This window comes from Dermacentor albipictus, chromosome 5 (genome assembly GCF_038994185.2).
Source record: "Dermacentor albipictus isolate Rhodes 1998 colony chromosome 5, USDA_Dalb.pri_finalv2, whole genome shotgun sequence".
NCBI lineage: Eukaryota > Metazoa > Arthropoda > Arachnida > Ixodida > Ixodidae > Dermacentor > Dermacentor albipictus.
The window spans coordinates 24,971,256-24,995,704 of NC_091825.1; the positions used below are offsets into that span (position 1 = coordinate 24,971,256).

General features: G+C 44.0%; 1 protein-coding gene across 1 annotated transcript in view; it reads right to left on the minus strand.

The window, feature by feature from the left end:
- Nucleotides 1-24,449, minus strand: part of LOC135898298 (dnaJ homolog subfamily C member 2) — a 139,531-nt gene that overhangs the window by 62,089 nt on the left and 52,993 nt on the right. Inside the window, exons 8-9 of the mRNA XM_065427170.1 lie at nt 15,216-15,307; nt 7,999-8,120 (exon numbers count right to left, since the gene is read on the minus strand). Of these exons, the coding sequence (XP_065283242.1) occupies nt 7,999-8,120; nt 15,216-15,307 (214 nt within the window). The remainder of the gene's footprint in view (nt 1-7,998; nt 8,121-15,215; nt 15,308-24,449) is intronic.

The window sequence follows — 24,449 nt, forward strand, 5'->3', positions numbered from 1 at the left end:
CACCTGTACTGACTAGTGCGAAAAGAACAGTTATCAGGAACAAATGATTAGCTTTAAACACAAAATCACCTGGTGTCATAAGAAAAAAAAAGGAGAGCCAACAGCAGTTCACAGGACAGCTTCCCCAGTGCAACCATGTGGTCTGTTGTTTAGACTGCACGAACTTTAGGGTCGGCCCACATTTTTTAATGAATGAATGAATCGACTTTATTTCTCGTCAGAGTGAGGGGAGACTGGAACTGAAGGCACGATGGCTTGACAGATCTGTGAGGACTGTGAGGTCCCAGACCTTACAGTTACAACAGCGGTTACAATCAGTGCAAACGAATCCGTATAAGATGTACATACATTTCGCAGAAGAGAGCAGAATTTCAGTAACGAAAATGATTACAAACAACATTTCTTTATTGGAATGAGGAAGCCGCATAAACATCAGCACAAATGCTATCTCCATGCGCTCTTTGTTAGGTCATGCAAGCATACATACAGATGAAATAACAGAAAATATAAATAATTTAAGTTAGTGAAAGCAAATGTCGTCGGCGTGTAATAATGCACTAACCTCTTTTTTGAGAGAGCCTTCTGAAGCGCTGAAATTTAACAGTTCTCCTACCTTGTTTAATATTTGTATCAATCGATACATGAATGTTTGTTTTCCATAATTTGTTCTTGTTTTAGGTAAGTGTCTGGTATTCCGGGGTAGTGAATAACGAAATATTTCATCAATGCCTATTTTGGTGAATAATTTTCATTTACGTATGATCATCAGAAGCTTCTTACAATATATTCTGTCTGCTCGAAGAAGGGAGTGGTGTTGAAGTAACGGAACTGTTTCAAAGTCTACAAAACGGCTATGGCAATTGCCGTATATACGAAGGATTCGTTTCTGTAAAAGAATGACCTTCGTGTAGTTTGTTTTTGAAGTTGCTCCCCAAACCAGGACCCCGTAGAAGAGTTTAGTGTAAAGGAGAGCCCTGTATAATTGTTGTTTGAGCCGAAACGGAATCCACTGGGTTAATAATCCTCTTAATAATACCGACAGATTAAGAAGGTAATTGCATGGTATCCTTATATGCAATCCCCAAGATAAATGTTCATCAAACCATACGGCTAACAATTTCTGTTCCTGGACATGGTTAATCGCCATATCATTGAAATAAATGTTAATGTCATTGCGTATGTCCCTGTTATGAGCCCTGAATAAAATGTGCGTTGTTTTTGCAGTATTTAATTCAAGACTATTTTCTCTCAGCCAAACTGACAAGCAATTTAGATACGCATGAACGCCGACAGAAAGTTCAGAAGTGTCACTGGATGTAAAAAACATGTTGGTATCATCAGCATACATTACCAAGTCAGGTTAGTCGGGTACTCATACAATATAATTTACATAAGTTAGGAACAACAGTGGGCCCAGTTTTGAGCCTTGAGGTACACCCTGTTTTATAAGCAAAATGTCAGAGGTAATAGAATTTATCTGAACAAATTGGTTTTGATTCGTTAAATAACTTAATAAATCATTAGCGACGACGCATATTCCGTGGAGTTCTAGTTTATGTAATAATAGTTTATGATCGATCGAGTCAGAAGCCTTCCACAAATCTAAAAAAAGGCCAAGTGTAGCCCTCTGTTTTTTGATGTTCTGAATTATTTTATCTTTGATATCTAGAAGGGCTTGCTCTGCTGACTTATTCTTTTGGAAACTATATTGGTACTTTGAGATTACATATTGTTTAGTCAAGGAAGACCACAGCCTGTCAACCATGACGCTTTCGGAAAGCTTTGAAAACATATTTAAGACCAATATTGGGCTGTAATTTGAGACTTTCGCATCACCTTTATGGGTTGGTGTTATGCGAGCAGTTTTTAGTGCATCTGGAAAAATTCCCGATGATATTGACAAATTAACAATATAAGCTAGAACGACACTTATTTCGCTTCAGACATATTTAATCGGCTCCGGTTGAATTCCGTCAGGACCTGCCTAAGCTGTGCTCTTTATTTTGTCTATCAGATTCTGTATCTCAACGCTATCTGTGGGTTGCAGAAAAATGGAGCTGGTCACCGGTGGGATATCGATTGCACGAACCACCCTTCTTTCGCCTCCTCTCGAGGTACACGAACCAGCATGAACAAAATGTGTGTTTATGTCCGTCATTTGACTTTTGTTCAATGAATTTTTAGAATGCACTACCTGCAGGATCGGCCCGTATTTTTGTTTGAGTAAAGTCGCACTTCTAGTTCTGGTTTCAGGAGTGTGCAGTTTGAACAAGCGCATCTGGGTTTCATTTTGTCCTTTTTGGCCTAATTATGCATTATTAGTGCTTCTGTCATAATTCTAAGCTAACTTGGTACGTCTTTTTCCTTCCAAGCTTCACTGTAATGGCTTTTTCATTGTCCTAGAAGGCCACTAGAAGTTACTACTAAAAGTAATTACTAGAAGTCACTAGAACCATTACTAGTTGTTACTAGAAGGCACCAAATTATCTAGTCTGATGAGATAAAAGTGGCCAGGTACATGTTTCTCACGAAACCCAAATCCATTTGAAATCTCCAAAGAAAACCCTTCTCTTCAAAACAGCCTCTTAACAACATAGACACTGGTTGCAAACAAACTCTCCAAGGAAGAATGGCTGCTGTATGACTGGCTTTCCAAAATCCTTAAGTAAATGGTTGCTGAAAAAAAATTAAAGGCTGCAGGATAAAAGGTGTTGAAGCACTCGGGTGCCTTAGGCAGAAAGTTCATGTGGGAATGTTTCCTTCTCATGCTTTTTCATCAAGTGACTACAGCAGTGACATAAGAAGCCAACAAACACTGTCAACAAGGACAACATAGGGGAAATTACTTGTACTTGCTAAATGAATTAAAGAAATAATAAATTAATGGAAATGAAAGTGAATGAAAAAAAAAAAAACACTTGCCGCAGGTGGGGGAGCGATCCCACGTCTTCACATTACGCATGCGATGCTCCACCAACTGAGCTACCGTGGAGCCGATTTTCCATCCCCTTTCTTGGGTATTTATGTGTCCTAGTAAAACCCTGGGAGGGTTAGCCAGCGCCACCACTCACAAACCTTGGCAGCGGATGTGGAACAGCCTTTCTGCCACAGGTGTCACGAGTACGTGATCTTTTTGGCTGAAGGCAACTGGTCAATAAACCCACGCATGCTACCTGAAGGCATCAAAGTTGCCGGATTCGAGACCCTCGATATGTAATAAATAAGAAGAAAGGCGGTTAACCGAGGGGCCCAATTTTTATTAAGCATATCATAAGAAGCCAACAAGCATTGACACCAAGGACTACATAGGGGAAATTACTAGTACTTACTAAACAAAATAAAGAAATGATAAATTAATGGAAAAGTAGATGAAAAAACAATCTGCCGCAGGTGGGGAAATTGTTCCCACGTCTTCATATTACGCGTGCGATGCTCTACCAATTCCCCCCCAAAAGATTACATACTTGCGACGTGTGCGGCAGAAAGGATGTTCCACATCCGCCACCAAGGTTTGTGAGTGATGGTGCTGGCTAACACTCCCAGGGTTCTAGTAGGAAACATAAATACCCAAGAAAGTGGATGGGAAAATGGGGCCACGGTAGCTCAATTGGTAGAGCATCGCATGCGTAATGTGAAGACGTGTTCGAAAATGTGTTCAGAAAATGCCATTTTCTTTACTGCACATCTGACAGGAAATTTTTTGTAGATACGAAATATACATGACATGGGGGTGGTAAATTCACAACTCGTGTTTGAAAATGCACAAATTTAGGTGCTGGCATAGGGTTCCGTCAATCTTACTTCATTTATTATCAGGCCATATCAGAATGATCATTGTAGGTAGCTGGCGATATCAGAGTCACGGGATGTGTCTATAGCACAGAAAACACTGTCATCACTGCCAATGCTTTCATGTAGAAGCAAACAATCTTTTGAGCCTGATTACCCATTCAAATGAAAGTTACGCTTTCACGATGAGCACGACAACCAGCCACTGGCAGATGCCATTTTTTAAATCTGTGCCAGAGCAACCTCAAAGAACAAAGCATGTAGGTCCCCTAGCAGGCAATAATGAACTTGCCAGAATGTCAAAATATATTGGACCAGCCCGGCCTGTCACTTTGAAAGAGTGCACAAACAGGTGGATGAGACAGACTCATCCTTAGCAGTGGTTGCAAGAACAATTACACCTGAGTAAGACTTGCCCGCAGCACTTAGAGGGTTAACATTGTCTCTGTAACAAATCATAATTTGCTCTGGAAATTTTCGAGCCACATTATTGGATGCGCTTTGCTTAGTTATGTATTCTTTATTTTGTGTTATTTCTTTACCTTTCCCCTTTGTCACTGTTTTTCAAATAATCTTTTTTTTTTGAGCAGCATTTCTTTCACATTTTCTAATAAGCACTTCTTTTTAGCCTCACTATGTTGTAATTGTGTAACTTGTTGCATAGTATGCCTTTAATACACTTACTGGTTTGTAACCCATAACTCGCTACAATGTTTATGCCCTTATTAAGGGGGGACATTGCTTGTTGTAGTATTTTCTGTATTTTATGGCCAAACATGATGAAAATATTCAAACTTGTTTATTTTTTTATTCTGATTTCAAATATGCAATAATTTTTCTTGTAGGTCAATGGTCAATTAGTTCAGGAGATAGACAGAGCAGCCACTCTATTGTTTCTGGAGACCAGAGAAAATAAACCACTCAGCAGAACGCAAATATTACTACATAGCCGGATACTAGAACATGCAGTAAGTGCAGCGCTGGAAACAGTGTTTAAATCAATTCATAATTACTCATTATGCAGAGGATTAAAATTTAGTGTTTGTACCATTGCTACCACAAAGGAAAAACAAATTCAAAATATAAAAACATGTATGCAGGAAATTAATATTCTGTTCCTAGTACTATCTATATATATACAGCTTGGGCTTTATGTTAAAAAAGGAATTGTAGCTCTAGTTTTTCGAGATCACGAGATACCACTTTGACAAAATACGAAAGTGACCAAAAAACGTTTTGTTTTGAGAAAACTGGAAAAAAAATAAAGAAACCAACTTAATTTATGTATTTACAGCTGGGGCAGCTCAGTATGTGCCAGGCATATATAGTCTGGTTGACTCTTAACACTTTTGTGCAGCTCTTTCAGTTACCGGTGCATTTTCTGTTGCTTCACGTTTCTTGGCTGATGCCAACGTTTTATGCCAATCCTTTTCAGTCACGCGGCTATGACTTGGTCTGCTTGGATTGAGAGTCAGTTCTATCAGAATGTCTTCTGAAGCCCTTACATTACCTGCATTGAACTTCAATACTGCGTCTGCCACAGCAGCTTTGACTGTGAACAAAAAAGCACGGCACTCCTTGGGTGCCAGTGCCCATATCATCGAATGCAGGCTTCCATTGTTGTTTTGTGCTTCCCCATGCTGGCATCGTTGAAGCAGCTTTTTGTCTGAGAGGCACTCATATAGGGGAAGCAAGGCCTGACAAACATGGGGATGCAGCTTTCAACAGTGTTTTGGAGCAGGCACACCTTTGGCCTTTGCGGCATTTTGCTTTCACCAAGAGTCGGGGCCTGTTGGGCAGAGAGTGTTGTTAGCCACATTGTCATTAGACGTAAAGAGATGATACGTGGCCATCACTGCTTTCTGCATGACATCCACATCTCCTTTGTGGGTTTTGAGAGCCTATCCATAGTAGGAGCTGAGTTTGTTGATTAGGCCTCCTATCAAGCGGCCCTTTCCACTGACGCTCTCAAGGCCAGGGCCTCTGTTTTTCACAACACAGTTGCGTAGAGCTGTCCACAAGTGTTTTTGGACATGGTTCACGCAGTCTTATTTTGCATGGGATGTACCGATAGAGTTTGTCCCTTTGCAATGCAAGATAACTGTGGCTGTCCTCATTGCAAAGCACTGTAGTATACCGCAGACTTTGCCACTCTAAAGATCTAAAGGGGATAGCCTTCATCTCCATCTCCCCAGCCTTCTTGTTAGTGTTCTTTTGACACTAGTGGCCATGCTTTCATGCTCCACAGCAGGAATCACTCTGCTTTCGGCCTGACTCGCAACCAGCACAGAAGTTGTTCAACACAACGAAGTCTGGTTCACTAAACAGATCTATTATGGTGCTGACACTGGTGAGCAATGAATGGCCGCGGGTCAAAGACCCATCGTAGGACACCGCGATGTTCCCAGGGTGGCTCACGTGCAGCTCAGTGTAAAGTTTGCGAACTGACCGCCTGCAGTCAATCATCAGGTAATGCGGCACAGGATCAGCCGTGGATGTCAACATTGTCTTTGTGTAGTGCTGCCACGTTTTCATGTCGAGACCATGATGGCTGATGCCCCTCAACGAAAATACGTGATTAAGGGCCATCTGTCTATTCCCGGTTGCATACATGGCAGGCGCAGCCTGAATGTCCCCAGTGATGGGGTTCGTTTTTTCATCCCCACGTACATGTGGCGATCTCCACGCTGACAAAGTCTTTCTACAGTTCGCGCACATCAAACACAATTTCATGGAAAGTCCACATTCCTGTTCATCTTTGCGGATTTGAAGTACACCATTGCAAAGTTGTGCACTTGGTAAGCGACAATAAGGTGTCCACTGCATCTAAATCTACAATCATGAACGTAGCCCCGTCAAGCGGGTGAGCCGCACCATCCGTGCCATCATGGCACCAGCGCACGGCAACTGCAATAGTTCTTTTTATTTTTCTTCTTTCCCTCTTCCAAGTTTGAGGGCTGTTAATATATTGTGTCTTGGACGCATGCGACTGCTGCTTGAAGGGTCAGTAGCTGACGGTCTTTATGGCTGCCAACACGCTGATTAGGCCCCCCCTTAGTATTAGGCCCACCCTTGGTAGCATCTTGGTAGTATCGTCTCCGATACTACCAAGATGCGACCAGGATGCGACATCGATACTACCAGGATGCGACATCGTCAGCATCTTGCGGTGCCATACACTGTTTCTCGAAGTTTTCATTCAGTGTCCTTCGCACTTTTCTCGCGTCAAACTTGTACCTCGTGCGCAATTTCCACTCTGGTTTTGACACTACAATGCGCGTCCTCGCTGACACGGGCAAAATGGTGCAGACGTATGATGCGGAGCAGACGACAACGATGACGTTCCACCAATTGGATGGTGCCGATAGCACCATCCACCAGGATGCAAATACATGGCCTTGCATCAAGATGCAAGGGCATTTTGGTGTAAATGAAGGCCTTTCATGAAAGCCTTGCACGCAAATGCAAGGCCTTAGCAAAGGCATTTTGAGGAAAATGAAGGCGTTGCATTGAAATCCAAATGAGGGCCTTTCATGAAGGCCTTGCATGGAAATCAAAAGCATTGCATCAAGATGCAAATACATGAAGCAATGCCAAGGTGCCGGATGGCACGCAAAAGGAAAAACAGTTCCATGTGGTCAAGCTATATTAATGGGATCTTTGATCTAGGGAGATGGCATTTGTGTCTATAGCTAAGATGTCAAATTACAAAAATTGTAAGCCTGACAGTGTCCCTGTAATAGTGCTGCTTTGGTTATTCTTGTCTAGTTCCTATGGCTATGCAAGTTTAGCCTGCGCACTATGCTTTTGCGATTAAGAAATTTCTGGTAAAATATTATCCAAACAGTTTGTTTCTGGCTACTCATGACAAGTCTGTTATGGGAGCGTGTAGAGCAATTTTAAGCACTACAAAACAAAAACAATGATTTAAGAAAATTGTGATCTGAATGAGTTATTGGCTACAATCCCAAGTCCATATTTGACTCTAAAGCAACTTGAGATTATGTATAAAGTTCAGCAAGTCACACTAATTGATAACTTGTTTAATAATGTGGTCCACAGCTGATGCTGAGCATCCGCTGTGGACGTGGGGGCAGATCTAATATATTGAATCAATTAATAAATGCTGCTGGGGTAAGCCCACAGATCACTGCCTGATTCAACACACAATTATGAGAAAAGGACAAGTCTGCAGTGCCCCAGGTGTACCTTTTCTTCAAGTTCCTGTCGTGCCCTGGCAGCTTCCTGTCGGGCTCGCTTCTGAGCCAGCTTGCGCTCACGCTCTTCCTCTTTGAAGCGTTGCACTCGGGGGTCACAGGCATATGCCGTGTCTGCAAAGCAAAAAATGGATCTTGTCAAATGAGCCAGTGCATATTTACCACCTTATTAAATTCTTTAATTCAGCCCCCAGGGTCAAATTTTATCAAACATTAAAATTCTTCCGCATGACTTCAAGAAGAAAGTTAGGACTTTTTTTTATGTGACATTAAAGCAACAAATATTTTATATGTATACAACATGCATAATTTCTTAAATATCCTCTACAGTTACAGTGTACACATTTGTGCACACAGCTTCATTTTGCCAATTCTGTTAAGTGGTGGCAAGGAAAGAAAGCCACAGACATTAAAGACTAACTACAACGAAATTTCACTTTTACAGATGAGCAGTATGCACTACTGAGAATGAATCCTGGTAAAGTTGCAGGACAGGTATTTGTCTTACTTTGTTACCAGCAGCCTTAAGGTAGAACCTTAGCAGACAATGTGTGAACAGTGTGGTTCGTGGTAAAGAACTGCACGGGCCCGAGCGGGTCAGGTAAGCTATCTCTATTGCGGGCCCGGGCTGTGCTTGGGCCAAGGAGCTTCGTAGCCATGCCCTGGCCTCAGTCAGGCCCGCAATAGGCCCGGGTCTCCATGAGGCCTGTAATAGGCTGGGTATGCTATCGGTGACTTTTGAAAACTGCCTACTAGGAAAACATTTATTTCATCAGCGTTAGGTGGGATGATTAGGCGTGGCTTCTTCAGGCTGGCCAGATGGTTGTCAATTGATGTTTGATGGCGACTTCAGCTCGTTCTATGGCCTGTAGTTGGATGTCTAGCCTAGTACTGCGCAGTATTGCCTCCCATGCTTCAGGTGAGAAAAAGGCCATCAGCTTAGGAGGAGGCTTGTCCTCCTCGCAGTCCCATATTATGTGATTCAGTGTTGCTAGTTCCCCACAGCATCTACGGTGGCTTCAGCAGTGTGAACAGCGATGCACAGCCTGTACTACGGCCAAGGAGGAGAAACACGCTCCTCCCCCCTTCCCCCCCAGCCCTGCCACTCTAGCTATCTCTTGATCACGTGACCTCAACATCGGACACGCTAGTGGACAGCTCAAATATTTGGCAAATGTAGCCCAGGCTTTGATGTCGAATGTTAACGCACGAGTATAATGGGTTTAATGGGTTTAGGAACTGCACCGAGACTCGCATTGCCGGCATCAGTATGAATTTCAGTGTGAGCGTCTTCGTCGAAATGAGCAAGTATTGGGGCCGCTTGCAAACGCTTGCACAATTCATTGAACGACTGCTGCTGCTTGTCCGCCCGAATTAAAGGCACATCATCACGTGTAAGCCGTGTCAGAGGCTCAGGAATTCTGGAGAATCCCTCGACAAAGCGCCTATAATATGCACACAAACCAAGGAAGCATTGGACAGCCTTCTTGTCTGTGGGTGGTGGAAACTCGGCGATGGCAGCTAAGTTGTCGGGGTCTGGTCGGACACCTGTAGGACCAACGACATGGTCAAGAAATTTGAGCTCTTGCAACCCAAAGTAGCATTTTTCAGGCTTGATGGTGAAGCCGGCAGTACGGATCACCGCGAGGACACTCTCAAGTGGTGCGAGATGTTCGTCAATTGTGCTCAAGAACATGACGATGTCGTCCAAGTATACGAGGCAGGTTTGCCATTTGAGTTCAGTAAGCACGGCATCCGTCATCCGCTGAAAGGTGGCAGGTGCTGAACAGAGACCGAAGGGGAGAACTTGGAACTCATTAGCCCGTCAGATTTCACAAACGTCGTTTTTTTCACAATCCTGCTCATCAACTTCGATTTGCCAGTACCCTGATTTAAGATCCAATGAAGAAAAAAACTTGAAAGGTTGTAGATGATCCAATGCGTCATCGATGCGTGGCAATGGATAAACATGGTGCTTGGTGACACAGTTCAACTTTTTGTAATCTACACAGAATCGTAGTGGGTTGTCTTTCTTTCTGACTAGCACTACAGGGGAGACCCACGGGCTTGTGGATGGCTGGATCACGTCATCTTGGAGCATCTCTTTCACCTGATGCTTGATCGCTTCCCTTTCCACTGGAGATACTCTGTAAGGATACTGACAAACAGGATGTGCGGACTCGTCCATAATAATGCGGTGCTTTGTGATGGACGTGCTTGTACTTTGGATGACGTTGAAAAACAGTCTGCAAATTCATTCACGAGACTCAGTAGACGGTCTTTCTGATGGTCTGGCAGAGCAGCATTAACGTGAATCCGTTCTTTTAGGCAGGGTAACTTGCTGAGACGATGCCATTTCCTATGTGGTAATGTCAGTAACACCAATGATTTCGCGAAGAAATGCGATTACAGTTCCTCGTAATACATGCCAATACTCGTTGATAAAGTTTGTTAGCAAAACGGCTGAACATTTGTTTCGCACCTGAAGAAAACCTCTGGCTATGCAAATGTGGCGCTCAAGAAGCAGGGGGACGTTTGCCTCAGCGATTCCTTTGGCATCGTCCTCCATGTCGCATCGGACAAGGGTAAGCACGCTGCTCTTGGTTGGAAACGTGACATAATCATCAGCTATGCGAAGCGCAATGTCACAGTCGTCATTACTGTTCGCTATGGCTTGCATGGCAGCGAAGCTGACTCTAGACTCTTGCAGGACGACGATGGCACCGTTCACCTGAAGAAAATCCATGCCGAGTATAAGGTCCTTTGAACATTCAGGAAGAATGATGAAGTCGCCAATGTAAGTGAAGCCCCGAATGCTGACTCCTGCTATGCGCCGGCCCAGTGTAGTTATGAGGTGGCCTCCTGCAGTACGAATCTGAGTCCCGGTCCATTGCGTCGAAACTTTGTTCAGTATACGCGCGAGATTCTGGCTCATAACAAACGCGTCCGCACCCGTGTCAATTAACACCGTGACTTCGTGGTCATTTATGGTAACTGGTATATCGCAGGATACTGACACCGAACTACACTGCTTTCTCTGCGTCTCAATTGCGTCATATCGCGGTCGTCGTAGTGGAGGATCTTCAGCTATCGCAACGTCAGCGACCTCACCTACGCAGGTCGCTGGACTCCGTTTTCCTGGGAGGCAGGGCTGGGTGAGCGATGCCTTGTTGCGCATGGCGTGAAGAGGGGGCTGGAAGACCTGTTTCAGGTGGGTGATAATGACCGAGGGTCATGGAATCGTGGGGCAAACGACGTCCTGGCATCTGCGAGGTAGGCTTCAATCTCCAGGGGGCATTCACCATTGCGTGGGCACGGCGCATTCAGTGATAATCCACGGAGCGCAACTCGGCGGTAAGGACATGCCCTGTAGAGGTGATCGGCTTCACCGCAATGAAAACACAGTCAGGTCTGCAGTGCGCCATACGTCGCTCTTGCGGAGTGGTCGTGTTTCAGCCACGAATGGCATGCCGTGAGGCCTGAAGTCGCCAGGAGCTTGTTCAATGGCGCGCACACCATGAAAGTCTGGGATGTCGCTCACATCATGAAAAACCGGGGACAACGAACTTCGCGCAGCTTCCGCATGCGACATGCGACGTTGTGGCTGCTGTACCTCGTGCTGTGGTGTCTCGCTTCACTCTGGGACTTGGACTGCCTGCCTGATTTCCTCCCGAACGACCTCAGCCAGAGTGAGCCGCGGTACCGATACCGGAGCCACCTGAAGCTTTTGGAGCTCTTCTCGAACAACACGTCTAAGAGCTCCCGCAAAGTGTCGGTATTGTCCAAGGGTATAGTGAAAGGGTCACGCGATAGGGTCGACACATTGCGGTTGTACTTCTTTGTTTGCTGCTGCAGTGGCTTTTCCATTGACATGGCTTCTGCGAGAAACTCTGCAACGGTCTTTGGTGGGTTGCGTATTAGGGAACCAAATAACTCTTGCTTGACACCACGCATCAAGTTCCTGAGCTTCTTTTCTTCCGGCATGGACGAATCTGCGCGTCAGAAAAGTTGGCACATATCTTCGACAGACATTGCGATGCTTTCGTTTGGCCACTGTACTCTCGCCTGAATTGCGGATTCAGCTTGCTCCTTGCGATCGAGGCTGGCATATGTGCTGATTAGCTGCTGGCGGAATTCGTCCCATGTCGATAGGGCTGCCTTACGGTTCTCAAAACGTGTCCGCGCATAGTCCTCGAGGACAAAGTGGGCGTTGCGTAGCTTGCGCTCTGGAGTCCAGCCGTTGAATTCTGCGACACGCTCAAAGTGATCGAGCCAGGCCTCTACATTCTCGAAGGTGTCCCTATGGAAGGATGTAGGCATTCGTGGCAGGTTAAGGACGACCTCGGTCCGTGCAGTTAGGAAGAAGACAGAACCGATGTACTCATCCTTCTGACTCGATTGGGTAGAGCCTCGTGCTCAGGTGGCAGTCCTTGAAGTTGACAGCTTGTCCATACGTGAACAGGAGTCAGCTCGACCGGACTTCGTATTGGGCGTAGAAGGTGTTCGATCTGGGAGTGGTCGCATGTACCCCGCATCTCCACCAGAAAAATGTAACATAAATTGAAGACGGGGTCTTGCAAAATAGACACTTTTCATTAATGTGGGCCAGAAGAAGAGCATGCAGCTTATGCGCTTCGTCGTCTTTCATGGTGCTGACCTTTGCGTGCGTCGTCCCGCGGTGCAGGAGCCCTACATCATTGTGTCAATATACTGTCATTGCATTTTACCTGTTCATTTTTCAGCAACAACACCATACGAAGTCCTGAAACAGTCAAAACTATCTCTAAAAAACGTAATGTGCCGCGGATGGTATCTTCCCAATTATTGAGAATTGCACGATACTTCGGCTCAAGGGCTAACGGGCCAAAGCGGAATCCTTTGGGCCCAGGTCAGGTACAGGTCAGGTTTGAAACTACAGAGTCTGGCTCAGGCGGACCGCCACATAGCACTTTCGGGCTCAGGCTGGGCCCGGGCCAAAAAGAAACGGCCTGTGCAGTGCTCTAGTTGGCAGCTATAACGCAGGTCCCAGCAAGTCACATATCAGCAAATCAAAGATCATGTCAAGGAGCCATGTTTTTCTTAATCCTGCATCACCCCTGGTGAGCAATAAAGTTTTCAAAAAATGAAGTGCCAACGGTAATGGAACACAATAAATGTGTTCAGTTTGAAAGGCTCGCCCTTGCACTCATTGGCCTAAAACCCTCATGGTTGTGACTCCTGATGAACTGTGCGTCACAACTCCGACTGTTAGGGCTGCAATAAAAGCAATAGCAAGCGACTGCTGTCGCACTGGCCCTGTGTGATACAAAGAAGAGTGAAATCACAGAAGCAGATTTCAGTAAAGCACCTATGCACACTGCTTAGGAGTTTCAGCAGCCCAATGTGTCCATGCTGCTTCAACCTGGCCATATCGTTTCTCTGTTGCAGCAGAGGCTGCCTCCTCTTTGGACAAGACTGCCTTCTTGCGAGGGTGATGAATTCGCAACTTGACTGGAGCAGCCCAGAAAGTGAAAAGGATGATGCAGCACTGTCATGGAGCTGATGTAATCACTTGCCTCACATCCCCACCCCTGACCCACTTTTTGTTGACTGATGACCTATTTTCGTCCTCTTCGCCTGCTAGGGCTTCCCACCCTTTCCCATATATTGGCGATTACAACTAAGGTTGTGTGTTTTCGGAGTTTATTTTGAGGCAAAACGGGGGGTGCATTTCAGTGTTAGTCATTAACTAAAGCTTTCTTTTATGACAATAAAATTCTCGAGTTTTTAAAATCTTTTTAGGTTTATTCCCTACTGTATCGTACACTAATATTGTTACGAGTGATTGTCATTTTTGATACGCTGACAATTCAGTGGTTGGCTCTTGGGCGATGACCACGAGACAGTGTGGCTATCTGCTGTGCATGGGCTAGCCCTACCGCTGCTGCAGCATTGTGTGCCTTGTCTTGCAAATACATCTGTAGATTATTATCTTTTCAGTCTATTATAATAATGGGCATTATTTACCCATACCTTGAAAAGTGACTTTGATCACAAGAAAAAAAAAAGATATTAATAAAATGCAGTATAACGCCAGGAATTTTTTTTTTATTTACTGCTTATGCATACATACTTGCCAATGTTTAATAGGTCAGTGCAGTGTGCTGTTTTCAATTTAGATTCAAACATTGAAAACATCCTTTCAACGAATGCGCTGAATACAGGAAAAAGCTGTCCAGTGCAGCATGTGAAAGCACCGACCAGTCTGGCACATGCATCATCCAGAAAACTAGGGGCTCCTTGATTTTTTCAATGTCATAACACCCTATATTAAGAACTCTCTTGCCAGCCAGGTGGTGTCAAGCTCCGATGGCAGGAAACAACTGCTCCTATGTATCGAATATGACTGGCAGTTCCTTCTTCACATTTGGACTCACAACTTGAGCACTGTACTAGAATGACTCGCTGGTGCAACACAAGTTGCAAGGGATGCTTTCCTGCATGGCATGGCTACACTTTTCTAGAATGCTAGAGCACAAGCCTCGGAAGCTATAAATAGTGACCTCAGAATGATTCTCTATAGTCTATAACTTCAAGCATGCAGTCAATTTCCGCACAAGTGATGTTGAAGATGCATCATACATTGCATCATATTGAAGATGCATCATATTACATTGACTTAGAAGCAGATCCAGGCACACAGCAAAGACACAGTACACATGATGCAAAAGAGTAAGTAGATTCAGCTTCTAGTTCCTTAATAACTAAGAGCACCTCTGTCTTTTTCACTGGGAACCTGAGCTTGAGCATTTTGCTGTCATGGTGAACACCTTCTGCTTCTCATACTTTTTCTGGAAATGTAGTCACAGCATAGTGACACTGAACACAACTGAAGGCCCCAACATTTGTAGGTTTTTGGATAACTCCAAATAGTAAATGTACTTACTGGTAAGTGTTTGTCGAATTAATTCAAAAACGCAGAACACTGATCATAATCCAGAATGCTAAGCTACGTCGAATGAATGCTAAATGCTATTACATGAAAAGCATTCCCAACATCAATGGAAAACAAAATAGAATGCTAAGCTCCCTTGATTAAATATTAAATGCTATCACAATAAGAAAATTTACAAAATTGGATGGAAAGAAAACACAATAGCAATGTGCATTAAAACCAAGTGGAGAACTCGTAAAAACAGTATGGCAGATGAAAACATAAATACCACGCACCGACAAGCTGGCGGATGCGTTGCATCTCCTCCCGCTTGCGCTTCTGCCGCGCTGCCCGGTTCTGCTTCTCAATCCAGCGGCGCTCTTCACGGCTGAACAAAGAAAGTGCATGCTCATACTATGCCGCTATTCTGGCATGACATTTTTAAAAGCATTAGGAATAGATGTGAGAGATTAATTACAACATGTTGAAAACCACATATGTAGATTTACTTGCATTTAAATTAAGATGTGCTTCTAAGCTCTCTTTAGTTAAAATAAACTACCACTATAACAAGCTGATGTGCAATGTACCTTTTTACATTGTTGTAAACTCCTCAGTGACATTTTCTTCCTTAATTTTTTTTCATAAATGGCTCAATGTGTGGGTATTGAAGTGCCCCCCCCCCCGTGCCTCGTTCCCCAGCTCGGGCATTGTGCTTAGCTCGATTTCCGGGAACCACCGCCCTAATGGCAACATGGCGAACATGTCTAGTGCACCGAAGCTAATTTCATGTACAAACCATGCTTCTCTCCCCCTGGCTCGAATCATCATGCAAGCGTCACCGGAACGCGCACTGATTGGCCTCCCGAGTAGTGGCCCCCAGGCGCCCTCTCCACACGAGCTCTAATCCGCTGAGCGCTTCATCGCCACGGCAGGTGCTCACAGCATATGCTCAGCGCTAGCACACTCTCAAGTTCAACAAATGGCCACAGAGGGCAAAAAAATCGATTGTGCGCCACTGCTAATAAAACCAGCATAGTAGAAACCCTTAGGGATGCCTGTGTTAGTTCCAATATCTCCCACTAGAGGCGCCGTAATAAGCTCAATTTTATCTTACAAACTTTCTCCTACAATTATCGAAGCATTTTTATGACATAAAATAGAGCACAAAGTTATCATTTCCAATTAGATCTTGTACTCTTAATTAGTAAGTTTATTGTTTTTTGTCATATAAATGTAAATAGCGTTCAGCATCATCAATCTTCCACGTGATCTCTGGCCTGGATTTAAAATTTTGACTGGTATTTTCAAGTGCGCGGCGGCACGGATTCGCTGGTTTTAACACTTAGGCTGGTTGCTTTTTTGCTGCTAAAACTATTTCATTGCACTTCGATGCCTCGCGTTATTTAACTTGGGGTGAAGTGACTTGTTTGCAAGAGGACATGTAAGCCCGAAAGCTAGGTTTCGGTCGTGAGCCATTCGGAACACGTCTGCATTGAAACGGGAGCCAGATTCTGCTGCAGCTGACAACGGCAATAATGGCGAGTCGTTTAACACCGCTGCTTGAATCGTTATATAATATTTGTCTCATTAACTTACAGGGGGAGACAAGCTAACGAACTAGATTCCACATTACATATGGGCAGCCAGGACCCTCCGTTGCTGTTTCCTAAATAAACCTTTAGTTGCGATGTCATCGTTTTACAAACACAATAAGGAAAGAAAGAGACAGTGATATCGCAACACGCATCAGAATTTTCATCTTATTGTAGCTGTGGCCATAGGTGACTGAGCAGCCCTATGAATATATATATAAATCTTTTCATTGAGTCTGCTGGCAACTTCTTTCGTTCACAAAACCGAATAATCCTTTGGTAAAATGAAGTGAAAGTACAGAATTTAATGTATTAAACAATTGCAAGCATGATAATTCACCCATATTTCGTACTTGTTGGTTCCAAATGTTCTTGCTGTTCAGTTTGGTTTACCACAGGGCATTTATTTTTGCGATAGTGAAGCGGTGCATCACGTTTGTGCAGAAAAATAATGCATCGGTTTCAATAGCTTCATGACTTTCATGCATTTGCTTGTGGAACAAGCAGTGTGATCTCTTCTAGTGTAGAAACGAGCGCACAAATGTTCTCATTTGTGATATTAATAATACTTAAGCTGTTGACATGCATTGTAGTTAGGCAGACATAAATTTTATGGACAGTAGCAATATTTATTTAACATGCTGCTTAAGCACCCTAGAACAGACAGTGTACATTTTCATGTGTTATGTAGTCGCAAACCATTGCAATATATATGTCACACCTTTTTGCAATGTCACACCTTCTTGCATTTCATATTGCAAAATTGTGCTTTTTCAATTTCTGATGCAGTCAAAATTTCTGTTCCAGACTTAAGTAACGAGGACGGTACCAGTATAAAGCAACACACTCCACAGACTAAATAGAAACTGCTGCCTGCTACAACAAGGCCATTGTGTGGACTTTGGCTGCTATTACAAGGTAAACAATACATGGTTCAGAAATAAATATGCTTGATGTATGCTGTATTGGCTTGCTTGCCTTGAGATACATGTCATTTGTTTGCAGTAGATTGCAGCATTTGTTTGCAGCAAAACAGGGTCCACAAACACCTGCTGTACATTGCCATTATAACCAAATATGACATAACCTAGGTTGGCTACTCACACAAGGTTAACCCTTGCTGCCAGGAAACTCGGAAGTAATTAAGAAATGAGAAGGAGACAGGAAAGATGGAAGTGCGAGAAAGAAGAAAGTTGGACGGAGAAAAAGACAGAAAAAGGGAACTACTGATTTCCCCCATGTGGCTTAGTTTGAGGGTGCCATCTACGTGAAGCCGAGGCCAAAGCGGTGTGTTGCCTCCGCCGAGGGGCCTTAAAGGTCCTGACACTCAGCAATGGCTCAACCCCCAGGATCCCCTTTTCCCCGGACACGGCTAAGCCGCGCCCAGTTAAATGCGGGAGGGTCCAACCCTCGTGTGTTCGGGTATGTGGTGTTGCAAAGCACCAAATGCCTGCTGATGCAGATGCCCCTGCGGGGCCCCATTTATATATATGTCCTCCCCTCTTGCAACATCCCAAGTTTTATGACAGGTTAGTGCCGTTGCGGCAAACTACCTATAGAAACAATACATTGAAAACCTCGTTTATAGGGTGTTAGATTATGCACGTGCTGTTGCATACGACGATCTGAGCAAAACTGTCAACTCAATGGCATACACGTGACAAGCACTGCCAGCTTCAGGCAGCTCCCTCGTGGTGTCGTCCTCATAGTCATGAAGGGGAGAGCTCATGCAGAGAGCTCCAATTGGCTTCTGGGCTCCCTCCCTGCCTCCTTCTTTCTTCCCTCGCGTTCACTGCCCTCTCATCATTCGTTTCCCTTCCCCCTTCTTTACATTGCTCTACCAGCACCCACCTTTGTTGCCGTGTAATTGTGCTTTCTCTCTCTCACCTTTTTCTCTTGACAGCGCCTGCTCCTGTCCCTGGATGCATTCATTTTTTTTGGCATTGTGCCAAGCTAGCTATCTATGCCAAGCTAGCTAACTATCTGCAATACTGATCACCCGAGAATACCGTTCTAGCGCACATAGAAAGCACAAAAGCATATGTGAAGATAGAACCAGTTAGCCACCGGAAGGCACGCAGATGGTATCGGATATGAGTGTTCATGCACACAGCTTGGAGCTTTGTTTGCGAGCGAGCGCACAAGACCTCTTATGCATCTGTTGTTGGATTTATGATTTCGCACGGCTCGTGGTATCATGCCAACACCTGCCACTTTCATGGTGGCAGGTTGAAGGTGATATGCTGCCATGTTCAATGAGAAGGGAGCCCCTGACGCTGTCATGGTTGCACCTATGTTTGCGGATGTGCTGCATGGCATCAACAACCTTCAAAGATTAGTCTGTGCAGGCACCACCGCCATAGGTGACACTGCTGCAGACACTGCTGCACTTGAAAGAGAGTTCTTGCTGCTGGTTCAAAGAAAGCCTTTAAGAGATTGACCCATTTTTTTAAAGTCTGTAAGTGAGAAAACAATGTTTTAGCATGCTGGCAGGTGCAGATAGTAGGTGCACAATATGCTAAATCTCTCCAATAAAATATGCTTGGCCCCTGCAATGCCATATTCTTATTGCATTTACTTTTTTGGATGTTTTGGTTTCTGGGTTCTACAGAGTATTAGACTATAGCTTAAAGGGGCGACGCAGATTTTAAAACACTGAAAATAGCGAAAAAAATCTGTTTTTGGAAACCATTCATTTCAGTTTCTGCAATGCCTAATCTATGCCGTACCAAAATGATTTGGCTGAAAACACACCTTAAGTGTCTGAAAGAAAAAAAAAATTTGTCAGCACAGACAATTCGAAAGGACTTGCACAGAAACAATGCAGTTCACAGAGCCATCTCTTGTCTTTCCCATCGCTGAGTGCCACCATCTTGGTATCGCTCGAAAGCTCAAAGTTCCGGCAGGGTCCTTGAATACGTTTCATCCGGTCGTGATACTTCACTGAAAGTTCCATATAGGGACAGAAGGCGGCACCAGAGGCACTGGCATAAGTAGACAGTGAGCAATCTGCCACACCAGATGGCCAGCCTGTCCGATCATGCAAATCTTTCACGAAAAAGGCACCTCTCCCACATTTATTTCAGCATCTTTGTTGAGTGAACATGCAATGGGAATTTCTGGCAAAATGATTTAATATGCGATGGGTTTCTGTTTAAATTATGCATGGCACCGTTTTATGATTGATGTCACTTCTCTCCGCCCTAGTAGCCTTCTTTGCACTAATGCTTTCATTCAGCTGTCTCTATTTGCACTTTGTCTAGTTAATCTCTTTAACGAGTTCAGTGTTATATGATTAGTTCGTAAGTTAACTATATATGCTTAGTTATAATAGGTAGGTTCTAAGTGAATAATTTTGTTATTTCAGTTAGATAACTTAATTAGCCAGGTTTGTTTGACTTTTGTTAATTACCTTATTTATTTAGTTTAGTTATTGTATTAATTATTATTCTGTACTTAGTTTATTGGGTGAATTGGCTTTGTTACTGTAGTGTGTTACATTACTTATCATTGAGTTTAGCTAATTTAGTTAAGTTAGGTTAATTTTAGGTTTAGTTACCCTTTGACGGTTTTCGCCGTACATGTAAGGCGGCAGTTTTCTGTCCCGCAAGGTCTTCGCCGTACGGGTACGGTTTCGACCCTCCGTTTGAAATTTCGCGCCATAATGACGATGCACACTTACTGGGAGGTGCTGCCACCTCTTAGGTCTTACAAGAAGCGTTTGAAATTTGTGCTACCTTCTTGGGGAGATAAACAGAACTGACTTCAAGCTTCAGCGCGTCGCTCAGACTGCGGCCACACCCCTTCTGCGGCTTCGGTTTCGCCGAGTGATCGCAACGGAGGCGCGTGAAACGTCATTTTTCTCTTTGTCGGCACTCTCTTGCAAATGCTGTGGAAGTTGATTTCTATCTTGATTGGCGCTGCTCTTAGCTTGTTTATAACCGCCGCTCGCGAGGTATTCTCGCTCTCAGCGGCAACGCCCTTTCGCGGTTTTGGTTCCACCGCAACGGAGGCGCGCGAAACGTGATTTTTATCTTTGTCGGCACGTTATCGCAGGGGCGGCGGAAGTTGATTTCTATCTTGATTGGCACGGCTCTTAGCTCGTTTATCACCGCTGCTCATGAGGTATTCTCGCTCTCTGCGGCTGCGCGGAGACTCGTTTTTCAAGGAGTACCACACTCTAAAATACTATTGAACATATTGCAGTTCTGAGTGATGCCGACACCAAAATACTGTTCCCTAATTTTTTTTACTATTTATTCCCGACTTTATACATCTTGTACATTCAATATCCGCAATAAAATAATTTGACCACCCGGGAAAGTTTTCTTCAAAATAATTCGACCCTCAAAGGGTTAAGTTAGGTTTAGAGTTTAGTTAGTTTAATTAGTTATGAGGCTTATAATTCATTTAGTAATTACCTATATGTTTCAGTAGCTTTGTTAGTTTAGTAATTAGTTGGTAACTAGTATTTACTTAGTATTACTTAGCTATAATTTAGTAATACCTAGCAATAACTTTAGTAATTTGGTAATTAGCGATTAGTTCACTAATTACTTATTCGTTTGATTAGTTATCCGCAGGTTAGCTTTGTTCATTTGAAATTCAGGTTTTCTTAAGCTCAATTACAGTAGAACCTCATTGATACATTCTTGTTACATACGTTTTCCCGGTGCCAACATTCACGATCGAGAACACCAAAAATGACCCGTTGGAGTTTGCTCATTTCTTTAGCGTTTGATGTGTGCCTGGAAAACACAATCTTTTGGCACCAACGTTCAGTACAGTGCCAAACTGTGACTGTATGTTCAATTTCGGCCACTAGACCATGTAAACAAGAAAATTCGCGAGGCAGACACGATCGGCAACAGCATACAGATACTCGCCCACCTGTCTCACGTGAAAACACTAGTTTGCACTTAGTTTCTCATTTCGGTACCAACGAATCTCTGGGGTTGTCGCACGCAGCGTTCACAGGTATCACCGCCAATCCTACGTATTACAATAAACATTTTTGCCTATCTGTTTCACAGAGCATGGTGCCATTGAAAGTATAGCACACGCTTTTAGCAGGCGATAACTGAAACACGACGCCGTTTCCTGCTGCAGACTGCGATCATATATGTTTCCCAGCCGCTGGATACCATGTGAATAAGAAAAAGTGCAAGGCGTGTGCGATCGAGAACAGTGTATAACTGCCCGTCTCACGTGAAAATGATGGTGCGCACAGTTTTTTATTTTGGTACCAGCAAATTTTCAGCTGGATCGTCACACGCTGCATTTATGGCTATCACAGCCAGACCTATTGCGTTTTACTTTGGCAGCATCCAGCGTCGCCCACCAGCTCGATTTCGTTTCGGTTTCTCATCACCCTCTTAAAACACCATGCAATAGGAAAACAACAAAACATGTCTCGGGCTGCCGCAGCATCACCAGCTCCACACGCAATGGCATCTCGTGCCGCAACGATCTGCACGACGCTTCCCATTAGGTAGATGTCGACAATAGTTGAGCCTGTCGAATTTTTTTTAGTTACTTCGGCTTGTATGTTTTTCCAGTTAGTACATCCTCTCTCGCATTTTTTTCGAAGATGCACGGATGAGGTCCTACTGTACATAAAAGTGCAACGTGAACTTGCTCTGTAGTCGGTTTCTAACCATGGAGGAGTCCATGTGTACAATTTGAATCATAAATTAAGCCCCTTTTGAGAACGCAGTTGAACCTGGAAATGAAACAAGGCGTTGCAGTAGTTCCAAAATTGTTCGCGTTTAAGTTTCTGTACACTGTACAGAAACATGGTGGCGATTTGCACATTGTGTCAACAATTTTCACCCGCCAATACAGGCAGTCAATCGTTGCGCAATAGCGAGTCTGTGCACAGACTGCCTGTGGCGTCCGTTTGGCGTGTACTCTAGTCCACCTTCTGCTTGCACCAGTGCTGCGATGCATGCACTGTGGGCGCTATATGAAGCTCTTCTATAGTGTTACACGGAAGTTTCATGAGCAGATGAAAAGTATTGAAGGACCCTGGTACCACGTTTTCGTTCCCACCCTTCTCGCCTATGATGACCGCTTAGGAAAAGCACAAACAAGTCAGGGGACGGTCTGACGAAGTTCACGATGTAAGTGGCCCTGCTATTCGCTCAAAGTGCCAGCATGCTGAGGGGTGCACTGTCTCGGCGGGCAGCGTGCTTGCCTGCTATGCCTGCTTCAAAGTTGATTTGCCATTCTATTGTTGATCCTACCGTTATCACAAGCAGTGGTTATGACACTTGCTTCAAGAAGTTTGAAACTGCACTCGCATATGGAAAGCAAAGTGTAATCATTATCTGATGATGTGGCTAGAAAGGGGAAGCACTTGTTGCAATGATCAGAGCTGGCATGCGAGACGGCGTGATCGCGCCTGTGTCGCACAATCCCACACTGCATTGGCAGTTTAGCAAAGCCCTATGTCGTGGAGTCTTGAACCATGTGATGATGCAAACGTTGTGCGTGTCATTTTATTTAGCAAACCATACCGAACAATAGAGGATACGCTGGCACTTGTTCACACAACTTTCGATGCACCGTCAGTTCTTGCACTCTAGATGCCGTTTTGAGACTAGGTACACCAATGATGTCCTTATTAGCGGAGACAGCATACTCGCTTAGAAATTTAGAAACCTTAATGACTTGGGACTGCATCCACGGGTTACAATTCGTATTGAGCACGATGTGGAACTGTGTATGTATGGTCAACCGTGGCAAGTTTTAAGGCGGAGGTGCCGTTTTCGCACCTTGAAAAGAAATGCTGTGGCATACGAGCAAAGAATTGGCCCCACTTTATATATAAAAAAAAGAAAACCAATGGAGGTGCCTCATGTTTCTCTGAACCAATCTCAATAAATTTGGTTTCATTGTGTTTACCAAGAGCTCAGCTTCATTCTAAAGCTTTTATTTTGCTCACAGGTTCAAAAACAGTTGCAAAACTTTGAACATGATTTTCTCAGCTTTTCTTTTTTATGTGAAGTGCCTCAGGCGTTATGGAAGTTTTGAGGACATTTCTATGTATGCATTTAAACAAACTTGGTATCATTTTTTTCTGTAACTCAACCACAGGCTAAAGCTTTCTTCTTTTTAAAATCTTGATACAGTTGTACTGTAAAACAAACCGTATCTGCTTAAACACTAGTTTCGTTTTAAAGAAGTAAAGTCAAGTCCCTGACTCAGCGGCCATTGACCATAATGTGTTTTGTATTCGCATAAACCACACCAGCTTATTGCGTACGTATCGGTTAACACGTAGTGTTTCCACTTTTCGTCGTGCAAACGCGGCGGTACATCGTTTCTATCAGGTCGCCCGACAGAACAACAAGCCTCAGAAATCGGAACCATAGATTTATTTAAGGTACCTTACAGGCCTGTAGGGCATTGTGTAAAGGGGGGCAAAAAATCCGAACAATGCATACACAACCAGATGAAAATGGAAAAAGTACAATACATGGTAAATAAAAATTTGTGCATATAATAGCAGTAAAGAAGAGGACGCTAAGCAATGCGGAAATAACGAGAAGAAATATGGTACATAATTTAAAGCCCCCGACAACATAAAAAGCGCATGGTGCATGAATAAGTGCACAATTCATCTAGTGTGTTATAGCAAATGTAAAAAAAGGGGGGGGGGGGAACGAATGGATCAGAACAACGGCCTCCAAGCGCCCTGCGTGTTTGCGTGTGAAGCCACATCAACATCATTTCGACGCCGAGCCAGAGAGTGTTCTGACGTCGTGCAAACAAGGACTCGCCTCATGCCAAAGCTCGTATAAAAAGGCGGCGGGTGCTCAGCATAGAAGAAAAATTAGACATCATTCATGCTATTGAATGTGACACGAAGTCGGCGCTGGCATGTGGCACGGAAGTACTGTTGACTACGGTGCGTGGCATTTGGAATGTGAA